Genomic DNA, 23,682 nt, shown 5'->3' on the forward strand with positions numbered 1-23,682 from the left:
TTTTCCGCAATTGGTAAACAGTCCATTTTAACACGTGTAACGTATCACGGAGCAAACACCGTCCACACTGGCGGAATGTTACGTAATACCACGTACATATACGTTTGTGACTATTACAGCGCCATCTATCACAAAGCGAAAAAAGTGGTCCAACTAAAACATTCAAATTTCTTTTCGTACTACATGAATATGAAATAAAAAATTGGAGTTCCTATATAAAAAAAACCGTTGATATCCGTTTGACCTATGGCTGCACCATCTAGCAGGCCAACCATGGCGCCATCTGGTTTCCCCCTTCATGCTAGACAAGTTTCGTTCTTTGTAGCTTTTTCGTTTGACGCTTATTTCGTGAGATATTTGGCCCAGTCACGATCAAAGGACCACTCTTTATAATTCCCGTACAGGGGAGGACATTTTATTAAAAGTCGCTCCCTGGTATAGGTGTAGAAATGTGGTATTGTTCTGTCTGTGTTGTTAACGAAGAACGTAGAAATATGGTATTGTAGTATCTTTGTTGTTAACGAAGAACGACGCAATGTTCCTTCGGACACACTTGCAATCCCTTTGGAAAGAATCAGAACGACGACTTTGCTCCACACGTCTCCAAGCGTCTCTGGTTGCAAACCCTCCACAGGCATTCAGACACATCAATGAAAGTGTCCCCATTAGAGTTCCAGCCGTCATAAAGGCGAAGGGTGGACACAACGCGTACTAATATCTACTAACAGGTGTCCGGATACATATGATCAGTTAGTGTAAAGCCACATAACCTGAAGCAAAAAATTCTGTGTCTCGCTATTCAAGCAACGACTACTATTGGTCGTGGAGGTCTGCAGAAGGGCAATTCTGGGAATTCTGCCCCAGAAACCTAAGGAGATGCAGAGTATGGCGGTACAGGATGGTAGCTTGTGGCGAAATGGTAGTGAAGTGTATCGCTGCATGGAGAGAAAGAGTGTATGGTGATTCCTGGCTCAGTGCTAGATGTACGTCTTCTCGTGTGATCATCTCACAGGTCATGTAACAGTACAGTAACAAGTGCTCGTTCCAAGGGCCAGGAACTGTGTCCGTGTGCCCCGGCTACAGACTAAAACTGAATGCTAGGTTTAGAAACATCTGCATACGCTCTCTCGTTTTCTGACTCATTACTGTTTGGAGGCATGGTCAAATAGGTATAGTAATTTCATTTAATAATTGTAAGTAGTATAACAATTTCATATACGAATACCACAGAGCACATCCCAAGTAAATGTATTACATTATAAGTTAATTGTAACTTAGTTATAACGTTGCGACACACAAACGTATTACGCTAAGACGTAACTGAAGTTTACTGACTCATTAGGGTAAGAGCTGGATTTTATTATAGTTCCATTGACCAAATACATGTAGAATAAATTAGAAGTAATAATCGTAGATGTAACATGACGTGTTATATTGCCTAAAACTCAAATTTATTGCCAGTAAATAAATAAGTATATACCAACATAACGGTCTGTTTTCCAGCAGCTGTACAGAAATCAGCTCCTCTTCATTTCAGGCGGCAACTCCTGATATTGCTAGATATGCAGGGTATTATGGGCCTAGGTACAGATATTGTCATCATTGGTATCTTAACGTGTACAACTTTAGAGTGCTACATTTTTTTTCTCCGTATCCGACAGTCTTCGCACCAACACATAGCGTACTATCTGTTGCTTTCTGAACGGTTGTAACTGCACCACAAAGTGGATTATGCCTATCAGTATATACTCTACGGTATTGCTTCTGCACATCCACATTTCAGCACCTGGTCATTCGCGCAGGGTAAACAAGCATCAATGGCTTGCTTGTGCCACGCACACTTGGTGGTACTATCAAATTTAAAAATTATGTAGGCCTCAGAACTCAAGGAATACACAGAACACAATGTCATTTTCATGATGGGAAGACTGTGAGCACTATTGAACAGCGTCGCATTGAACACGAGAGGCGATTATGCTTACGGAATCCAGAGAAATCAGCAATAGCAGAACATGCTCTGGCAAACATACATAGAAAAGCATTCAATCAAACATCAGTTATTAAAAGGGCAAAACATTTCTGGAACAGCGTTTTAAAAGAAGCGTCAAGATCAAAATTTCTTGAAACACCCTAAATAAAGACAATTGTCGGCAGTTAAGCTCAGGTTAGGGATCTGGCCATTAGAAGGTTGGAGTGGGCGCAATGGTCGCCGGACTGGGCGCAAGTGACTTCACAATTTGTAGCGCCGGTATGCACCCCAAGGATAGCATTCTCAAACACACGAGAGTCACCACTTGAAAATGGCCGAGGAGTACTCAGTCGAATACTAATGGATTTTAAACCGCTTGACGCAGCTATAAGCCCGAGGAAATTGCATCAGTACATATCGCCGTGAAACCATACATTCATATTATTAGACTGATATCGGCAAAAGGCAAACTTGTGGTTTAAGTCCCCTTAAGATACACAGTTACAGTATCCCGGGAAGTTTCAAACCAGCTCCCAGTACAATGAAGAGTGAACGATTCATTCTTTAAAACACCGTACCCGCTTCAGTAATGAGAACTTAGTATTATTTGACTACGTATGTTCCATTTGTCATTCAGCACTAACACTGCCTAAAATTTGTACCTTTGATACCACAAACCATTTACCCATTTTCAGTGTTCAAAAAGGATACAACAATCCCCTTTCATATATTTATGTCTATCTAGTGTATCGTTGATAATAAAGAATAAATATTGCTTACATTCAACACGAGATGTGATGAATTATTCCCCGCCGGTCCAAAAAGCTTCGAGACTGGATAAATGAAAAATAGACAAATATTAAGATGGTAGCTTTAATGCTTCTTGTGCTCTATAATGTGTACCACTCTCCCCCTTCCCCCCCTCCTCCCCCACTTGCTCAGAACGCACAGATTCATACAACCACACGAAACTGACAGAATAGTCCTTTATTGGGATATTGTTCAACTCACGCACCACATTGTGTTAAATGTCGGTTATATCGTTAAAGCATGGACCCTTCATGAGAATCTCTGTTCTTTGTCGTTTTTTGATAGATTCATACTGACAACACAAAGCCTTGTCACTCATGATGTTTTTTTTTTTTTTTCACAGATGAATTGTCCACATGTACCATTTCAATCAAGTCGCAGCAGGCGTCCAAGCGTCGTTGTTTTTGTTCGGGAGTAAAGGTGTGCGGGAAAAGCTTAGCACATATCTTTCTCTTCTTCGAAACATTCTGGAGAATGTATTGAACGCTTGATTTAGTCAGGTTACCTTCCATCTGGAAAGTGGCTGCACTCAACTTTTAGATTTCATTACTCAAATACAGATTTCGGCTAGTGGCTGGCCATTCTCAGTGCACTATTTTCTATTCTCGATGCATGTAAGTCTCTGTTGTTCGAGCCTCGGTCACATTTCTTTGAATAGTACTCTATGCCACTAGCCGAGATTTGAATTTGCCTAATAAAATCTAAAAAAGGACAACTGATTACTGCACTCTATAATTTATAAAACTTGATTTAGTGATGTTACTGCATTGATATTTATGACACTACGACGCTGAAACATTAGGCCACACATCCACTACTTATCACAAACTGCCACTTTCGAGTTCACATCTGTTGTTTTGCGTTGTGTGTTGAAGTCGCCACCGTAGTTAATGTGCTGCCATCTGTTTTGCCCTAAGAATGAGATCAGTTTGGGAACTTTTTGGGCGGACGATGTATTTCTGACCACAAGCTGTAAACATGTGCCGCAGACCTTCTTTCCAAGTTTACCTGGCGTTGACATATGCTCTCTACAACCTGTCTATAATTTCTGTTTTAATTAAGCATGCAAACATGTTCATTGGTTTCCGACGTTTGCCTACGTATACAAGGTAAAAGTTGTTTCATTGTCCGTGATAGTGCAACCTTTTATATTATCGCTGACGTAATTTTTAAAGTCGTTATACTCTTAACTTAAGTATTTATGGCATCATGTTGCACAATCCATTGGGCTCCTGTAGCTCACATATGTCTGCGATAACAATAAACTGACTTTCCATGACATATTTGTAATACTATGTGACAACTGAGAATCTATTAGTCATATCAGGAAGCGGGTCACTAGAAGTAATCTAATAGATCAGTTTCCATAATAACCGACGATGGGCGAAGTAGAGAGAGTACAAAATGAGAGCATTTGTGAAAAAGAGAAATATGTCTGAATACAAATTTCAGTCTTAGGAAGTGTGTGCCAAAGGTCTTTGTGTGCTGCGTAGCTTTCTTCGCGAATGAAATGTGAACGATGACCAGTTTAGATCAAACAAAAACAGAAGCGTTTGAGATGATATGAATGCTTGAGACTTGGTTGTCAGATCATATAGCTATTGAGCGAATATTAAATAACATTGGGAGAAAAGAAATTTATGGCACAACTTCAGTAAAAGGAAAGATCAGTTGATGCCACGCATTCCTTTCCATCAAGTAACATTAACACGGTACTGTGATGGAAAATTGAAGGTAGAATTTGTAAAGACAGACCAAAGCTTGACTGTAAAAAGCAAATTAAAATCGATGTAAGATGCAATAGTTATGATGAAGGTTCCACAGGTAAGAGTAGAGCGGAGAGCACCATCAAACCAGTCTTCGAATTGAGACCATATCTAAACACGATTGCATCCATTTATTTTCGTCACTATCCGAATACATGTAATACGATATCATCTATGATCTATGCTCGAAACTTTTAACAAATGAAGTATTACTGATACAACGGTTTACACGCCAGCACACAACTAACCCAAAAGAGCATCGGAAGTTTATCACTGATTCCTTAGTTCTACTTCGTCTCTCTTTAGTTTATTTGCATTTCATATTCGTTGATCAGCACACTATCCATTCAACAAAAATTGTAAAACTTCTTCATTTTCACAGATATTATCGTTTGCATCCTTTCACCTCTAATATTCTCCCATTGAAACTAAGTTATCTTTCCGTCATTTGTGTTTCCTTTTAGCTTTTTTTATTTTTTATTAATAATACAAAATAGCCTTACGTATTTTCAGTTGCGTTTTGTATCTGTTCCTACAGATTTTCTGGCACTGTTAAGTGAAATACCTAAATCTGCTTGAAGCCGATACATGACCATGGCAAGTGTATAAGGGTGATAGGCTCGGAATTATAAATGTTACAGCAGTATTAGAGTGCTGCATGCCCAACGGTGGGAATTTAGGTTGCATGGATCTAAAAGTCCGTGTTGTGTTTTAACATAAGCAAATGAATTTATTTGTTAACACAAATGTGAGACAATCACTTGTTCGTCTCAAAAAACGAATGAGCGGAAATTTCTACATGAGTCAAAGTCAAATATTAATCGTCATACTCTCCACACTGGTGACCCACGTTACATGCAGCACTGCAGTCCAAGACACACTGCAGTGTTGCATGTTATGTAAGCCAGCACAAATTCTGATTACGGCTATTATTGAGGGTCTGACCGCGCTGAGGGCGACCGCAAAGCCTCTGTGTTTCGACCACCACCATAGACTTCCACTACACGACTACCGTAAGGCTAACATCACTGACACAGTGCACGCAGGCGCATCGACCTCTGTAATCGATACCTACGAGCACTCGTGACCTTACCGTTGTGTATTTACAAGTCAGAGCTTCGTCACCAGTCTCTTAGTTATTTCGTAAAGAACTTGCCTGCGATCAGTCCGCCAAAAACGCGTAATTGTGATTTTTGCTGATGATTGCAAATATTGTTAAATCTTCTTATATTGCCAAGTTTTTCATTTATTTCATTGTCTCGATGCCACTCATTATTTTTTTTTCTTTTTTAATGCATGAGATTTTCAAGTTATCTTCCTCTTTCGATGTTTACGCTTTCGTTGTATATCATTCTAACGCATGCCTTGGGAACTCATCTTCTAACGTCGATACTGGTTAACTGTAGACAATGTAAATGAATTACCTATAGCAATTGTTTCTCCCTATCTTCCCAGTACTTTTTCACTCCATTGCTCTTCTGTTGGTTTTGTTCCTTGGTGAAGATTTTTCCACATTTCTTGTCTTTCTCTTCAAGGCTATTGAATTTTCTTACTTTACATCGGAATTTTTTAATGTTTTGAATGTTTTCTTCGGTTGTGATCATTTCTCGTAAGTATTCAAGAGCATCTTTGCTCTATTGATGTTTCGTATCTCTGTTAGAAAAATATTGGAAGTTTGTTTTAGTTAATTTATTGTCCTCAATTATTTTCACATGTCTAAAGAAACTGACCTGCATTTTCAGTACTGCGTCTACATCTACATCTACATGGTTACTCTGCAATTCACATTTAAGTGCCAGTCAGAGGGTTCATCGAATCATTTTCATACTACTTCTCTACCATTCCACTCTCGAATGGCGTGCGGGAAAAAGGAACACCTAAATCTTTCCGTTCGAACTCTGATTTCTCTTATTTTATTATGATGATCATTTCTCCCTACGTAGGTGGGTGTCAAAAAAAATTTCGCATTCGGAAGAGAAAGTTGGTGCAATTTCGTAAATTGATCTCGCCGCAAAGAAAACCGCCTCTGTTTCAGTGACTGCCACCCCAACTCGGGTATCATATCAGTGACACTCTCACCCCTATCGCGCGATAACACGATACGCGCTGCCCTTCTTTGCACTTTTTCGATGTCCTCCGTCAATCCTACCTGGTAAGGAACCCACACCGCGCAGCAATATTCCAGCAGAGGACGGACAAATGTAAGGTAGGCTGTCTCCTTAGTGGCTTTGTCGCATACTCTAAGTGTTCTGCCAACAAAGCGCAGCCTTTGTTTCGCCTTCGGCACAGTATTATCAACGTGGTCTTTCCAATTTAAGTTGCTCGTAATTGTAATTCCTAGGTGTTTAGTCGAATTCACAGCCCTTAGATTTGTGCGATTTATCGTATACCCAAAATTTATCGAATTTATTTTAGTACCCATGTGGACGAACTCGCACTTTTATTTGTTTAGTGCCAATTGCCATTTTTCGTACCATACATAAATTCTCTCTAGATCATTCTATAGTTGGAATTGATCGTCTGGTGATTTTACTAGACGGTAAATTACAACGCCATCTGCAAACAATCTAAGGAGACTGCTCACATTATCACCTAGATCATTTATGTAAATCAAGGACCTATGACACTACATTGCGGAACGCCAGGTATCACTTCTGTTCTACTCGATGATTTACCGTCTATCACTACGAACTGTGACCTCTCTGAAAGGAAATCACTAATCCAGTTACACAACTGAGACACTACTCCGTATCCACGCAATTTGATTAATAGTCGCTTGTGAGGAACGGTATCAAAAGCCTTCTGCATATCTAGGAATATGGAATCGATCTGAGATTCCTTGTCGGCAGCACTCATTACTTCATGGGAATAACGAGCTAGCTGGGTTGCACAAGAACGATATTTCCTGAATCCGTGTTAGTTACGTATCAATAAGTCATCTTCTTCAAGGTGATTCATAATGGTCGAGTACAGTATGTGCTCCAAAATCCTACTGAAAATTTAGGTCAGTGATATGGATCTGTTATTCAGTGGGTTACTCCTATTTCCTTTCTTGAATAATAGTGTGACCTGTGCTACTTTCCCGTCTTTATGACCAGACGTTTCGTCAAGTGAGCGGTTGTATATGATTGCTAAGAAAGGCGGCATTGTGTCTGCATACTCTGAAAGCAACCTGACTGGTATACCATCTGGACCGGAAGACTTGCCTTTCTTAAGTGATTTGAGTTATTTCACAACACCTAAGATATCTACTTTTGTGTCACTCATGCTAACAGGTGTTCTGGTTTCGAATTCTGGTATATTTGCTTCGTCTTCTTTCAGGAAGGAATTAGGGAAAACTGTGTTTAGTAACTCCGCTTTAGTGACACCTTGTGCTTCTTCTTCTTCTTCTTCTTCTTCTGCTTCTTCTTTATCGTCGCCTGGTCCCACGTCATGTAGGGTAGGCGTTGCTTTTCTGGATCCTTCACCTCCATAGCACTCTATCCATTTCCTCTTCCTTCTTCCATCCTTTCTCTCTTAGGTCCCCGGATACCTTATCCTTCCACCTCCTCTTCGGTCTTCCTCTCCTTTTCGCTCCTTCTGTCATTATACCTTGAACTCTGTTTCCAATATACTCTTCCCCTTTTCTCTGTAAGTGTCCGTACTACCTTAGTCTGCTCTCTTGTATCTTTTTCCCCTTGGGTCGCACTTTCACAGCTCCTCATTCTAATTCTGTCCTTCCTTGTTACCCCACAAATCCACCTCAGAACCCTCATTTCCGCCAGTCCCATCTTCCTTTCCTGGGCTACTGTGAGTTGCCATGTGTCTATCCCGTAGCAGGCCTTACCACCGACTTGTACACTTTCCCTTTCAACCCAATGCTCATCTTCTTGTCACACAACATTCCACTCACATTCCTCCAGTTGTTCCAGCCGCAATTAATACGGTGTTGTATCTCGCTTTCCAGTCCTCCGTCCCTCTGTATCTACAACCCCACGTATTTAAATTTGCAGACCGATTTTAGCTCATCATCCTGGATCTTGCAAGACCTCATCTGCGCATCCTTCAGTGCTAAATATTCTGACTTTGTCCTGCTAATTTTCATCCCTCTTTCTTCTAGTGCCTTCCTCCAATCCTCCAGCTATAGTGACACCATCATCTGCGAATTTGAGTTTTTTTTTAAATTTGTTGTTACCATTTTATTCTAGGGTAGGTACCAGAAGTTTCGAAAGATTATCTTCTCCTTTTTCTCTATTTCGATATGTCTCCTACTTTAAGATTGGTATTCATTCCGCTGCATACAGCGCTTTCAATTTTATAGTTGTTTAGCAGTGTCTGGTTTTCAAGTTATGACTGATTTTTTTTTGTATGTGCCCTTGGAGAGTTGACGTGCCATCTCTGTCTAAAATTTATCAGTTTCTTTCCTTGATCAGTCATAGGCTTGAATGATTTCTCCGAAGTACTTAATGTTCTGAATTTTTTTGTCGTTTCTGAAACCTGTTTTCTGTGATTGGGGGATATTTTATGCTGCTTTGGATGTCGAATGTTGTGGAGCAGCTTTCTCTTTCATCCGAGAACTTTTATTTGGGTGATAGCTCGTTTCACGTCTTGGCCAATGACTAAAAGGTCACTCAGAAAGGCCGGGCTATTAATCTGGATTGCTTTGAAGACAGCATTCGGGGACTCAGAGCAAAAAGGAATGAAGTCCATCTTTGGTCATTCTGGACTTATTCCAATTTTAGGTACTATTTTTAGAGTACAAAAGATTCAAATCCAGATATTATAAATAGCTGCAGCATTATTGATAATATTATTCAGCATGAAAGGAAACAGTCTTCTGTTCAAAACACAAAGGGAAAATTTCCAGTGCCACAGTTTCCATGGCTTTTTTGTCGGTATGTGAGGTCTTACCAAAGCAGACTGATGATGATTATGAGTAATGCTTCTGAAGATATGGAATACATCGGAATATCAGCATTCTAGCGCATTAAGGTAATAACTACTTTCCCAGTTTGACAAGTGCGAGTTACCTAAGGAGTTAACAACCAGACCGGGCTCTTGAGCTTCAATTTATAAAAACAATATTTTATGGTACTTTCGCAGTTGTTGTGTATTGTGTTAGCACATTTTTCTTTCAATGCAGGAGAGGACACCGTTGCTGAGGAAGGTGGTGCTTCTACAGCAGTTGAAATTATGTATACAATCAAGAAGGAACGAAGAGCGGAGGAAGCAGACATTTCAGCATCCTGAGAAATGGAAAAGGAATACTAGGCATCAGTTGTGGAACTGTGGGCAGGAGGATGCTACAAGAAAGGGCGTGAAAGTTCGAGTTAAAAGCCTTTCTGCTTACACCCACTGCTGCAAGTTGCAATGACTCTATCGGCCTTAAGAAGAGGGGAGAGAAAGAATAAGAAGGCGATTTTGGAAGTTAGGAACAATTGGCTGCGAAAGGTAGTGTCCTGTGCTTTTATGCAATTTTCTACGCTGGACAGCAGCTCGTTGTCTGTGTCAAAATATTGTCTTTATAAACAGCGGTTCATTTGCGCAGAGATCAGAATTAGAGGGAGCCAAATCCTTGTCTGTATGGTGGGTGATCAAACACTTTCTATCGAAAAGGCTGCAACAGCGTCCTCATTGCCACTGCGGTGTACGGCCGAGAACTACAGTATCATGAAGAAGCAACTACACGACAGTTACATTAAGTGGGGTTGCATGAAATCGGGGGTAAATATGTCGGCAGGCAGCCACACATGGCAGAGACAATATTTTCTAGGCATCTTTACGTGCTGATTTCTTCACTTTCCAAACAGATCTCACACATCGGGCCGCTTTACAAACTTGCCACAAACTTACAGCCGTGGAATGGAAAAAAAGGGCGTTTGTGTTCATTGTCATTGAGCTCATAGTGCTGTACGTGTCGAGACAGTCATCGTCGTTATTCTTTACTTGTAGTAGTTTTTCGACTTTCTGTTGTGGACATAAAGGCCCATAATGAAAGTAAAATTATCTCCAACCTTCATTTCCTAAGAAAGTTGTTGGAAGGATCCAGGGATAACGGGGCTGGTAATCACCTCAAACGTATTTCCAATAGGGAATCGCTTCATAATCCTCTCAGCTTGGTTGTAATTCTCCAGCATAAGCCTGCTGTAGCCCAGAGTGGGATAAGAAATCGATAAACAGTACTCGTCATAAATTAAGGAGATTTTTGGGTATATGGAGGAAATCATATCTACCTGATACACCAAGAGAAATACTTATGTGGAAATCGCCTCCCATTCCATCGCGTCTGGAAAATTGTCTGAACCAATTCCAACTCTCTGGGATCTCACTGAAATAATGCAAGCTCTACAGAGCGTCGAAATCACAAACGGTTCACTTTCACTCCTCCCCAGGGAATCAAATGTTATGAGAAAAATCTGAAAAGACCATCATGCTCTGAAATTAGTCTGTGTTGGTGACACCTTGCCAACACAAATCAATATAACTGACAGTAAGTGGAGATACTCAACTGCTGGAGAAATTGCAGAGCGCATCTGTGCAAAGCTTCATCGGATTCTTTCTGTTGTTTCCATTTCGCGGACAATAGTTCTCTACTCTCCGAATAACCCTCGAATTTCATTCCTTGTAGCAACTTCGTGATTACAGTGGGCGAAATATTACTTTTGAGGCCTTTTTCAGTCAGATCCGTTTATAAGGTATCGTAAAAGAGTTGGCTTTGGAATTCTTCAACGCATTAGCTTCAAATACATCTTAAGGATTGGATTGAGGTTTGAACCTCTACACACAATTAAATGACCTCGTGTTCCAACTGTTGTATCGGCCAAAGTAGGATAATTAAAATGTTACTGTCTCTTACGAATTTATGTCAAGATCCGAACGTAAAGTTTCAGCCATAGATAACGAATTCATCGTCTCAAGAGATTCTTACTTAGCTAATGCTATTGATTTCGGTTTAGTGGAAAAATCCAGTGGGAAAATTTCGCACGTTTCATGTTTATCGCTAGAAAAACATACGAAATGCATCTTAGGTTTCAGGTAATTGGAATGCAGTTCTCAGACTTACTATCCACCAGAAGCTTGGGGAATTCTACATCTACATCTACATTTATGCTCCGCAAGCCACCCAACGGTGTGTGGTGGAGGGCACTTAAGGTGCCACTGTTATTACCTCCCTCTTCTGTTCCAGTCGCATATGGTTCGCTGGTAGAACGACTGCCGGAAAGCCTCCGTGCGCGCTCGAATGTCTCTAATTTCACATTCGTGATCTCCTCGGGAGGTATAAGTAGGGGGAAGCAATATATTCGATACCTCATACAGAAACGCACCCTCTCGAAACCTGGCGAGCAAGCTACACCGCGATGCAGAGCGCCTCTCTTGCAGAGTCTGCCACTTGAGTTTGTTAAACATCTCCGTAACGCTATCACGCATACCAAATAACACTGTGACGAAACGCTCCACTCTTCTTTGGATCCTCTCTATCTCCTCCGTCAACCCGACCTGGTACGGATCCCACACTGATGAGCAATACTCAGGTACAGGTTGAACGAGTGTTTTGTAAGCCACCTCCTTTGTTGATGGACTACATTTCCTAAGGACTCTCCCAATGAATCTCAACCTGGCACCCGCCTTACCAACAATTAATTTTATATGATCATTCCACTTCAAATAGTTCCGCACACATACTCCCAGATATTTTACAGAAGTAACTGCTACCAGTGTTTGTTCCGCTATCATATAATCATACAATAAAGGATCCTTCTTTCTACGTATTCGCTATAGATTACATTTGTCTATGTTAAGCGTCAATTGCCACTCCCTGCACCAAGTGCCTATCTGCTGCAGATCTTCCTGCATTTCGCTGCAATTTTCTAATGCTGCAACTTCTCTGTATACTACAGCATCATCAGCGAAAAGCCTCATGGAACTTCCGACACTATCTACTAGGTCATTTATATATATTGTGAAAAGCAATGGTCCCATAACACTCCCCTGTGGCACGCCTGAGGTTACTTTAACGTCTGTAGACGTCTCTCCATTGAGAACAATATGCTTTGTTCTGTTTGCTAAAAACTCTTCAATCCAGCCACACAGCTGGTCTGATATTCCGTATGCTCTTACTTTGTTTATCAGGTGACAGTGTGGAACTGTATCGAACGCATTCCGGATGTTATGGAAAATGACATCTACTTGGGAGCCTGTATCTAATATTTTCTGGGTCCTATGAACAAATAAAGCGAGTTGGGTCTCACAGGATCGCTGTTTCCGGAATCCATGTTGATTGCTACAGAGTAGATTTTGGGTTTCCAGAAACGACATGATATGCGAGCAGAAAACATGCTCTAAAATTCTACAACAGCTCGACGTCAGAGATATAGGCCTATAGTTTTGCGCATCTGCTCGACGACCATTCTTGAAGACTGGGACCACCTGTGCTCTTTCCCAATCATTTGGAACCTTCCGTTCCTCTAGAGACTTGCGGTACACGGCTGTTAGGAGGGGGGCAAGCTCTTTCGCGTACTCTGTGTAGAATCGAATTGGTATCCCGTCAGGTCCAGTGGACTTTCCTCTGTTGAGTGATTCCAGTTGCTTTTCTATTTCGATTATTTCGATGTCAGCCATTTTATCGTTTGTGAGAGGATTGAGAGAAGGAACTGCAGTGCGGTCTTCCTCTGTGAAACAGCTTTGGAAAAAGGTGTTCAGTATTTCAGCTTTACGCGTGTCATCCTCGGTTTCAATACCATCATCATCCCGGAGTGTCTGGATATGCTGTTTCGAGCCACTTACTGATTTAACGTAAGACCAGAACTTCCGTAACAAGAAGAAAAAAAAACTTGATGGTTGTGGCCCCAACTGGCTGACCAAGTGATGGATTCATTGTGAAATACAATCTTCTTTTGCTGTAACGTTGAAGCAGACTCTGAATCCTAATGCAGAATTTGACTAAGTTGACATAACAAATAAGCCCAGTCATCCCTTGACGGACTTTGTTACATCTATCCTGATACCAAACGTCGAGCATTACCCAAACGGAAGAAAAAGAATATTGAGGGTTTACTGCTATATATTCTCTCTGTACATCATTGATTCAGCAACCTACCATGTCACACTGCCACACAGCTTCCTCGGCTTTGTAAGAGCGAAGAAATGAAAGTGAATAGACTTTTCTTTGAATCTGACTTGCACAAGTCCCTGTTTGTAAATATTCGTTGTAAGCAGTCACAGGAAATAAAATTATAATTATATATTCAAGTAATGTGCTGTCTTTACTGTTTCCTTAGTAAAATCTTTAGAGTAGAATGACGAGGAATACGCCACTACGGTACATTCAGTACAGAAAAGAATAGAGTTCAAAAGTTTAGTTTCCTATTCCTGGTAGTTTGTAAAACACTTACAATTACCCTTCTTCTGTGTGATAATACATGATACAAAATATCTTCCATCATTCACAATTGTTAAAATGGCGTAAACTTTCTTCTCTAGTCTATTTTTTTTTCAGAACTTGGTTATTGTTTCGAATGAATGTGGGTTTTCTTAGAAAGAATTTTTAACCATAGTCTGAAAAGTAGTATTATATAAAAATACTTGAGAAGACTCACTGATATTCCTTTTAACAAGCCATAGCGGAAATGTAACTGCACTGCGTAAAAGTAAATATACTCCGCATCATTCACGTCAAGTTATAAACAAATAGCGCGCTAAAAGCGGTAATTTATATTTAAAATGAAGCGGATAGAAGAACCTATAGAAAGAAAATCTGGATGTAAACCAAAGTTGCCAAACAAAGCTGTAGACTAACACTGCACCTAGACGACCTCTTTGTATGAACCCCATAAACGAGAAGAGTCTTACTACGTCACGAGCAGGAAGGTGCACGAAGACCTTTCGTAGAGGGCAGTCGCAACACTATAAGTTCTTTTTGTAAAATGAAGAAACCACTGAACAGTAGCTTACTATAGAATCTTTTAGCCGCATAGTACCTTATCTGATGTTCCAGACTCGAGGATCCTGCCCCACTCTCGTGTAACACAACAATTTCATTATTACAAGTTACAACAAATGCTGGAACGTTATGTGTTCCGAAATCGGTCAGGTACACACAAAACATGGCGGATTAATCAATTGCTGTGCGGTTTCTTCATTTTACAAAATGGACAGGTAGGTGGCTGAGCGGCAACAGGGAAGGCAATAAATCTTCAAATGTTTGTGAAATCCAAAGAGGCCAAACTGCTGAGGTCATCGGTCCCTAGACTTACACACTACTCAAATTAACTTATGCTAAGAACAACACACACACTCATGCCCGAGGGAGGACTCGAACCACCGGCCGGTGTGGCCGAGCGGTTCTAGGCGCTTCAGTCTGGAACCGCACTGCTGCTACGGTCGGAGGTTCGAATTCTGCCTCGGGCATGGATATGTGGTGTCCTTAGGTTTGTTAGGTTTAAGTAGTTCTGAGTTCTAGGGGACTGCTGACGTCAGATGTTAAGTCCCATAGAGCTCAGAGCAATTTGAACCATTTGAGCCGGGACTCGAACCTCCTGCGGGAGGGGGTAAGGCAATACTGAAGGCTTTGCAATGAGCAAGACGTTTACAGATGGTGCCAGTGGCGACTGAAACAAAACCATCGCTATAGAAGGAGCAAAGGATGGGAGCCTGAACTATTAACGATATGCAATACAGTGTAGTAAAGATTCGAGGCCGTTTATCGGTATATTTAAAGTGGACAGCTAAAATTTAAAATACTGATAAAGTCAAAGAAAGAATTTGTATCATCACTCAGGCTGTATGAATATTTTACATTTTAACTATTCACGTTTGGTACTCTTATGAATGGAACTTAATTTTTTCTCTACTGTGTTACATATTTTTGTAGCTTTAGATATGTGCAACTCCCCCCCTCCCCGCCCCACTTCCACGCATTCGTTGGCGACGATTTTGTTCTCGTAGCCGCTGGAGCATCTGTAAACATTTTTCGCATTGCAGAGCCATCAGTACTGTACCGTCTGCTACCGCTCAACCAGCTCTCTCCGCATGGCACTGTGACGCTATTCTTGTCTGTAGGGGTTCATAGATTGATATTGCCTATGTGCGTTACTAGTCTACAGCTTCGTTTGGCCAGTTTACTTTTTAATCAGGTTTTATTTATACAGGTTCTGTGACCGGCCTTAATTTTAACTACTGACTATTGCGCTTAGTGGGCTAGTTGTTTGTAACTTGATGTGAATGATGTGGAGTAACTCTAAGGCAGTTACCTATCATCTATGAGCTGTTAAAAAGAATCTCTGTGAGTACCACTATTGAGTGTTACATTTATTCTTCAGACTATTATTAAGAGTTCTTCGTTAAGAAATGTTTCCTTTTTATTTATTTATTTTATTTATTTATTTATTGTTCCGTGGGACCAGATTAAGGAGAAGTCTCCATGGTCATGGAACGAGTCAATACATGAAATTATAACACGATATTAGAAACAGATAAAATGAAATATAAAAAACATATTCAGGTGACAAGTCGTAAATTTAAATAAGGAAAATCAACAATGTAACACTGGAATTTGCTTAATTTTTTAGCTCTTCCAGGAGCTCCTCGACAGAACAGAAGGAGTGAGCCATGAGGATACTCTTCAGTTTAGACTTAAAAGTGTTTGGGGTACTGCTAAGATTTTTGAGTTCTTGTGGTAGCTTATTGAAAATGGATGCAGCAGAATACTGCACTCCTTTCTGCACAAGAGTCAAGGAAGTGCATTCCACATGCAGATTGGATTTCTGCCTAGTATTAACTGAGTGAAAGCTGCTAACTCTTGGGAATGGGCTAATATTGCTAACAACAAATGACATTAAAGAAAATATATACTGTGAGGGCAATGTCAGAATTCCCAGATTGAATAGGGGTCGACAAGAGGTTCTCGAACTTACACCACATATAGCTCGAACAGCCCGTTTTTGAGCCAAAAATACCCTTTTTGAATCAGAAGAATTACCCCAAAAAATAATACCATACGACATAAGCGTATGGAAATATGCGAAGTAGACTACTTTTCGTGTTCAAGTGTCACATATTTCAGATACTGTTCTAATGGTAAATAAAGCAGCATTTAGTTTCTGAACAAGATCCTGAACATGGGCTTTCCACAACAGCTTACTATCTATCCGAACTCCTAGGAACTAATTTTGTACAGATCGCCTGAGGATGCGTCTTCAACTGACGCAAAACGGGTCGTGAATTTTTATTAAACTGCGGACAATTTCATTCAAAATGTCGAAATCTCAGTGTGGTGTCCCGCAATGTAAAATAACTTTGTTAATGTGAACCTGATTCTTTTGTACACTGAACGCCCATATTGCAAATGTCACGTGGTTACTTTAGACTTTGCGCTGAATCCTCTCCGAGACATAACCTACTTTTTTTCCTTGTAATTTACAGACTGACACTAGTACAGCACCCCACATTTGTTCAGTACCTGTTTTTCTTTTCTCAGACGCATGCTCACCTGACGAGCGTCTCCCGCGAGGCCCAGTCGCGGTTCCTGAGCAGCGAGCGGCCGCAGAAGGCGGCGGCCAGCAGCAGCGAGGCGGCGCCCACGGCGCACAGGCGCGCCCTGCAGCCGCCGCAGCCGGCCCACAGCAGCTGCGCCCCGTAGCAGGCAGCCAGCACGGCGCCCAGGCTGCGCACGGCACGAGGCAGGCGTCAGACACCACCAGCCTAGCGACATCTACACTCACGTCTAGAGGGCGGGCAAGTGACAGTAGGGGAAGTCGAGTCCAGTAACGTAGAACCACAGGTGCTAAATGCGTCGTTGGGGAGCTACCTCCACAAAACGACAGCCGAATAATGACCAGCGTATGGAACTTTTCCCAGTAAGTGAATGTGTTTGAGTGTGTCTAGCAGTTCAGGATTGTTCGATTAACTTGCTGCTGTGTTATGCTGCCGTTAAATTTCTAGAATTTCTCAAGTATGCGTAGACTGCAGCAGTTTTCCTAGTAGCTTTGAGTAGTTAGCATTGTGAATGTAGTACCTGTACTTTAGGTGTGTTGCATACCTATCGGGCGTTACGTAATTTCGATCGCTTTGTTTTCGTAAGCGACCAGTGTTTTACCAGATTACCGTGGAAACCAGAAGCGATGAATCGCCTTAAATTTGATTGGGGATACATAACCTAGGGAACATTATTGTTCTGCGTAGTTATCCTCCAGTCTGTTACTGAAACAGCATTTATAGCAAAATGAAATTGTCAATATTCAATACACGTTTTATTCAAAAATTGTAACGTGAAACATAGGGATGTTGTAGTAAAAGTAATAAAACGGTGCATATTTATCATATAATGCCGGCAAACGTTATTACCCAAAAAAATATCGTTTCAGTATTTCGCAGAACTTATATATCTACATCTACATCTACATCTACATACATACTCCGCAATCTACTGTACGGTGCGTGGCGAAGGGTACCTCGTACCACAACTAGCATCTTCTCTCCCTGTTCCACTCCCAAACAGAACGAGGGAAAAATGACCGCCTATACGCCTCTGTACGAGCCCTAATCTCCCTTATCTTATCTTTGTAGTCTTTCCGCGTAATATAAGTTGGCGGCAGTAAATTTGTACTGCAGTCAGCCTCAGATGCTGGTTCTCTAAACATGTTTCTGTTAATCATAAACCACTTTCGCTCTTATCAATAATAACATAAATCTTGCCTTGCTGATGAGGAAGATCATTCTATTTCGTAGAAAAAACAACAATACTACGAGCGCCGTTCTGTAACTAGTCCAACAAATTTTTTTCTAGGGCTATCTCGGTTGAAAAAATGCGGAGTTAATTGTGGAACTTCGTGTAATATTTCCGCCTCAGCCGCTATAGTTCCATGGAATTCTGATAGATGGCGGCGCTATGCGTAGCCTCTAAAATGCCTGCATTTAGGCTAGTGCATTCCAAGCAGAGAGCTGCCATTCAGTTTCATTTGGTGGAAAACTAGAGAATCGCAAAATATATTCATAGGCGCTTGTAGAATGTCTACGGGGACTGGCAGTGAACAAAAGCCCGGTGCGTCGTTGGGCGAGGTCGCGCAAACTAGTTCGATCTCGCAGTTCGGCCAGCCGCACACATCTGTGCTGTCCTCAGGAAACTGAAGAATCGGCTTCATAGTGTTCGTCTCCACAAAAATGCAAACGAAAGTCTCTCCTCCAAGACAACGCAAGGTCTCACCCGAGCCTGCGCACTCGACAGTTTCAAATGGATTAAATGGCTCTGAGCACTATGGGACTTAACTTCTGAGGTCATCAGTCCCCTAGAACTTAGAACTACTTAAACCTAACTAACCTAAGGACATCACACACATCCATGCCCAAGGCAGGATTCGAACCTGCGACCGTAGCGGTCGCGCGGTTCCAGACTGTATCGCCTAGAACCGCTCGTCCACTCCGGCCGACAGACTCGAGAGGAGGGCGCAAAACTTCATTGGACTGTTCACCCTCACCCACGCTGCAGCCTAGCTCTCGCACCTACCGACTTCCATCTGTTTGGCCTAATGGAGGATGCTCTCCACGGGAAGCAGTACGTGGATGTTGTGGAGGTTATTGATGCACCAAGACTTTGGCTCAGACAAATAGATTGGTACTACGATGGCATACAGGCCATTCCAACAGGGTAGCGTAAGGCCGTCGCATTGAATGGAGATTATGTTGAAAAACAGGGATTTGTAGGCAAAAGAGTGGGGAATAATATGGTGAGTTAGAATGCTGAATAAAACCTACCTGCTTCCAGAAGAAAAATTTATAGCACTACTTATTGAATGTTCTTGTAATACAGATATTTTGAAGTTTGTACACGTAAACTGGAACAATATGAAGAATAATTGCTTAGGTTTTATGAAAACGCTGAAGTTATACGATTAACTTACTTTTATTACTTACACAATGCAATTCATATTTAGTAAGATTATGGAATACAGAATGGACTAACAGTTGATGATATGCGGTTATAATTATGTGAAAAACAAACATAAAGCAAAGAGAAATAGCCAGCTCCCAGTTTCTCTCTTATAGATTCATTTACGTTCCCTTCCCTACCAATGCTATCACCACTACCGGTAATCCTAAGATTTACTACGTTATTTATCAACTGCGACATAGTTGGTATTTACGTTATTTTCGTATCTACCAAAACGACCGAACCGTAGTCTTGGTAGAGCGCAACTGTAGATGTGGCTGTAGTGATCCACTGGTTTTGTTATCTACACTTCGGAAAAGAATTAAAGGGTAACTTTTTTTCAAACCTCGTCATTTCTCTCCCTTGTGGCGCAGAAGTGTGAAACTTAGTTAGAAGAGGCTTATTGCCTTCGGAAACGTGGGGCCCTGTGACTTCACCCTGATGTCCAGCGTTGCTTCAAATAGCCAAATCTCCGACATCGTTGTGCGCAGAAAAGGATCCTGCAAGAGTGGTACCAGCGACGACTGAAACGAATCGTTCAACGTGGCAGAAGTGGTGCAGCCCTTCGGCATATTCCTGTAGATTTTATTGCTGGACTATCAACAAGTCTCAGAGTGAGAACCATTCAACGAAACGTCATCGATGTGGGCGTTCGGAGCCAAAGGCCCACTCTTGTACCCTTTGTGACTGCACGACACAAAGCTTTACGCATCGCCGTGGTCCGTCAACATCTACATTGGACTGTTGATGCCTGGAAAAAATGATTGGCGACTCCATGGAATGCTGTGTGCACAACGACCATATATGTTGAATTAAAAGGAATGTCAGCGTTGGCCATAATATTAATGTTTTATTCATAGTAGAATCGATTTTCGATCACATAGTGATCATCTGCAGTGCTGTACAAATTAAACTCAGACACTGTCCATAAATCGGTAAGGGTACTAGGGGGTGAAGATCTCTTCTGAACAGCACATTGCAAGGCGTCCCAGATACGCTCTATACCGTTCATGTCTGGGGAGTTGGGTGGCCAGTTGAAGTGGTGAAACTCCGAAGAGCGTTCCCGGAGCTTTATGGACGTGTGGGGTATCGCATTGTCCTGATGGAATTGCCCAAGTCAGGCCTAATTCACAACGGACATGAATGGATTCAGGTGATAGGACAGGATGGAAACATGATGCCTGGTCGGAGGAGACTCGTTTCAAATAGGATCGAGAGGATGTACGTGCACGGGTATGGAGTCAACCTCATGAATCCATGGACCCAGCATGTCAGTAGAGGGCTGTTCAAGTTGGTGCAGGCTCTGTTATGCTGTGGGGCGTGTGCAGTTGGAGTGATATGGGACCGCTGATACGTTTAGATACGACTCTGACAGGTGACACGTACGTAAACATCCTGTCCGATCACCTGCATCCATTCATGTCCATTGTGAATTAGGCCTGACTTTGGCAATTCCATCAGGAAAATGCGATACCCCACACGTCCAGATAGCTCCAGGAACACTCTTCTGAGTTTAAACACTTCATCTGGCCACCAAACTCCCCAGACATGAACGGCATTGAGCGTATCTTGGATGCCTTGCAATGTGCTGTTCAGAAGAGATCTTCACCCCCTAGTACTCTTACCGTTTTATGGACAGCCCTGGAGAATTCATGGTGTCAATTCCCTCCAGCGCTACTTCAGACACTGGTCGAGTCCATGCCACGTCGTGTCGCTTCACTTCTGCAAGTAATAATCAAGTATTAATCAACAAATAGTGCGGAGTAGTTGCTTGTAGCATACGTATTTAGAATTCTGTCTTCATCAATGCTCAGTACTGATGTCCGTTGTACTGTTTATAACTGTTAAATGTTAATCTGAATGCATGTATAACCTCTGATATCGAAGTGATAGATAGTATCCTAAACTAAATTTGCCTCACTACGTTACGTACTGCACCTAAAGATAACCAATTGATCAAGTTTGCAAATTTAAATAGTAAGTACGACCGAAAGTGAAGATCGATCGCAAGGCTGTCAAGAAAATTGCAATTTTATGTCCTGTTGACGACGACAACGGTTCCATTAGAGATATAAGGCAAAGTTGTAATGGTAATTTTGTGACACTAGTACAAATTAGCTTACAAGTACGCTATAGGGATAGAAAAATAAAAAAACAAGTTGCAAATGATATAGTGCCGTCCCACTATGCCACATGTGATATCTGAAAACTAAGTTCGTAGCGTGACAGCTCGGTCGATGGAGGTGATTCAGTTTCCTGTCGTCGCAGTGCTCACGTCCGCTGATTGCTGCTCATGAAGTCTTCTGAAGGGTGAGATTTTATCTACGAACGAAAAGGAACGCGAGATATCGATCGCACTTATAATGGATGTTGTCACAGAAATAGGTTGTTGTCGACATAACTTTCACTTGTCACTTTCATTGGTGCTGAAGTCAAGAGCTCATTCAAATCAGTCTTCATTATCGGAATTTTCTGATCGATATCCCTCCTTGCGGCAAGAAAGAAACAAATTTAAAGCTACAGCTTAAAGTGGGAGCCTCAATGCTATACTCTCACGATATGACTTCTTTTAATGATTCACATGTTTTGGACGATGTACTGTGTACTGATTACTGTAAGAATTTTTAAAACAACGGAATTCTCACGGTGGTGGTGTAGCAGACGTGTTAGCCAAAGTCGCGTTATTGTCAAACTTAAGTTGGAAAAATTCTTGACGAAGATCTATTTGACTCAGAATTGATCTAGTTATTCGAAAAAATATATTTGTGCTCATTTTAATAATGGAGGAACAATGAAGAAAAATTTTAATTTTTTGACCTACGGAAAGACGACAAATGTCAGACGGAAAAAAATGTTCAACATCTTGAAACGCCGAGCAGCAAGGCGACATCTAGTAGTTGGACTCCATTTTTATTAAACATTTAACTAAAATTTTTCATATTCCTTAAATGTATGCTTCTGCTTTCCGTGGGATTCTCTGAGTACTTGCTTCCCAGATAACTACCCTTATCTCGTCATTCTCGTAGCCGTAGCAGAACACTATCCGTAAGTTATTTTAGGCAAAGAACGCTGACATAATGACATTGTCAGTGCCTCCCAGTATTCACTACTCTGAGTAATTTGGGAGTGGGACAATGGTGTTTTAAAGGGAAGATTATATAAACAGCTGATTGTTATGATCGAACGAATTTAAGGCAAAACTGGAGTAAAAAGTGGGCAGGATGAAGGGACACATCCTGAGACTTCACAGAATAGTTCATTTGGTAACAGAGGTAAAAACTTGTAGATTTAGATCATGGCCCGACTGCAGTGATAATTGAATTGAACGTCGGTTGTAGTAACTTTGGGGTGATGAATAGACGTGCACAGAGTAGACTTACAGCAGTTAGGCTGGATTAATGTAAGAGTCCGACAAGATCCAATGAGGAGCTGTACATTTCGTCACGGATCATGTACTCAGTGAGAGAGCTTTACGATGATGCTCAACGAACACCAGTAGCAGACGCTACAAGACAGATGTTGACCATCAGTGAGATATTTACTACTACAGTTTCGACAGAATATGATCCGGGATAATTTGGGCTTTCCGACTACCTAAATCTACAAACTACCGTATGTGGGACGGTACCTTGTAAATACTGCTAGCCATTCCCTTTCCTGTTCCACCCTCAAATGCAGCGAAGGATGAGCGACTGGCTATATCGATTCGTACGAACTTTAATATCTCTCATTTTGTCCTCTCGATCCTTATACGAAATTCCCGCCTGTGGCAGTATGGCCGTCCAGTCGTAAGCTGAAGTGCCGCTTTTCTTAATTTTCTCAACAGTGCTTCGCGGAAGGAACACTGTCTTCCACCTATGGGTTCCTATTAGAGATCACAAAGCATCTCCGTAGTACTTTGGTCGAAAGTGGTGGTGACAAATATAGCAGGACGCTTCTGAATTGCTTCGAACTATTCCTTTAGTCCTACCTGATCAGGATACCCCAACACTCTAACAGTACTCAAGAAAGGAATGCGACTGGAATAGAAAAGGGAGGTAACGACAGTGGCACGTAGGGTGCCCTCCGCCACACACCGTTGGGTGGTTTGCGGAGTATAAATGTAGATGTAGATGTAGATGTACTGTTCTATCTGGGTTATTACAAATAGATGTGCAGCACATTCCTAAAATTCTCCCAATGTATCGAAATGGGTCATTCACCTCTCCTACTACTCACCTCGCGATCTCGATCTG

The 23,682-nt window shown here is 41.5% G+C and overlaps 1 protein-coding gene across 1 annotated transcript in view; it reads right to left on the reverse strand.

Moving 5' to 3' along the window:
* The window catches only part of LOC126095533 (protein O-mannosyl-transferase TMTC1-like), a 337,583-nt gene that overhangs the window by 123,190 nt on the left and 190,711 nt on the right, over positions 1–23,682 (reverse strand). The window contains exon 8 of the mRNA XM_049910315.1: positions 17,012–17,185. Within this exon, the coding sequence (XP_049766272.1) occupies positions 17,012–17,185 (174 nt within the window). The remainder of the gene's footprint in view (positions 1–17,011; positions 17,186–23,682) is intronic.

The sequence above is a fragment of the Schistocerca cancellata genome, chromosome 8 (assembly GCF_023864275.1).
Source record: "Schistocerca cancellata isolate TAMUIC-IGC-003103 chromosome 8, iqSchCanc2.1, whole genome shotgun sequence".
NCBI classification, from domain to species: Eukaryota; Metazoa; Arthropoda; class Insecta; order Orthoptera; family Acrididae; genus Schistocerca; species Schistocerca cancellata.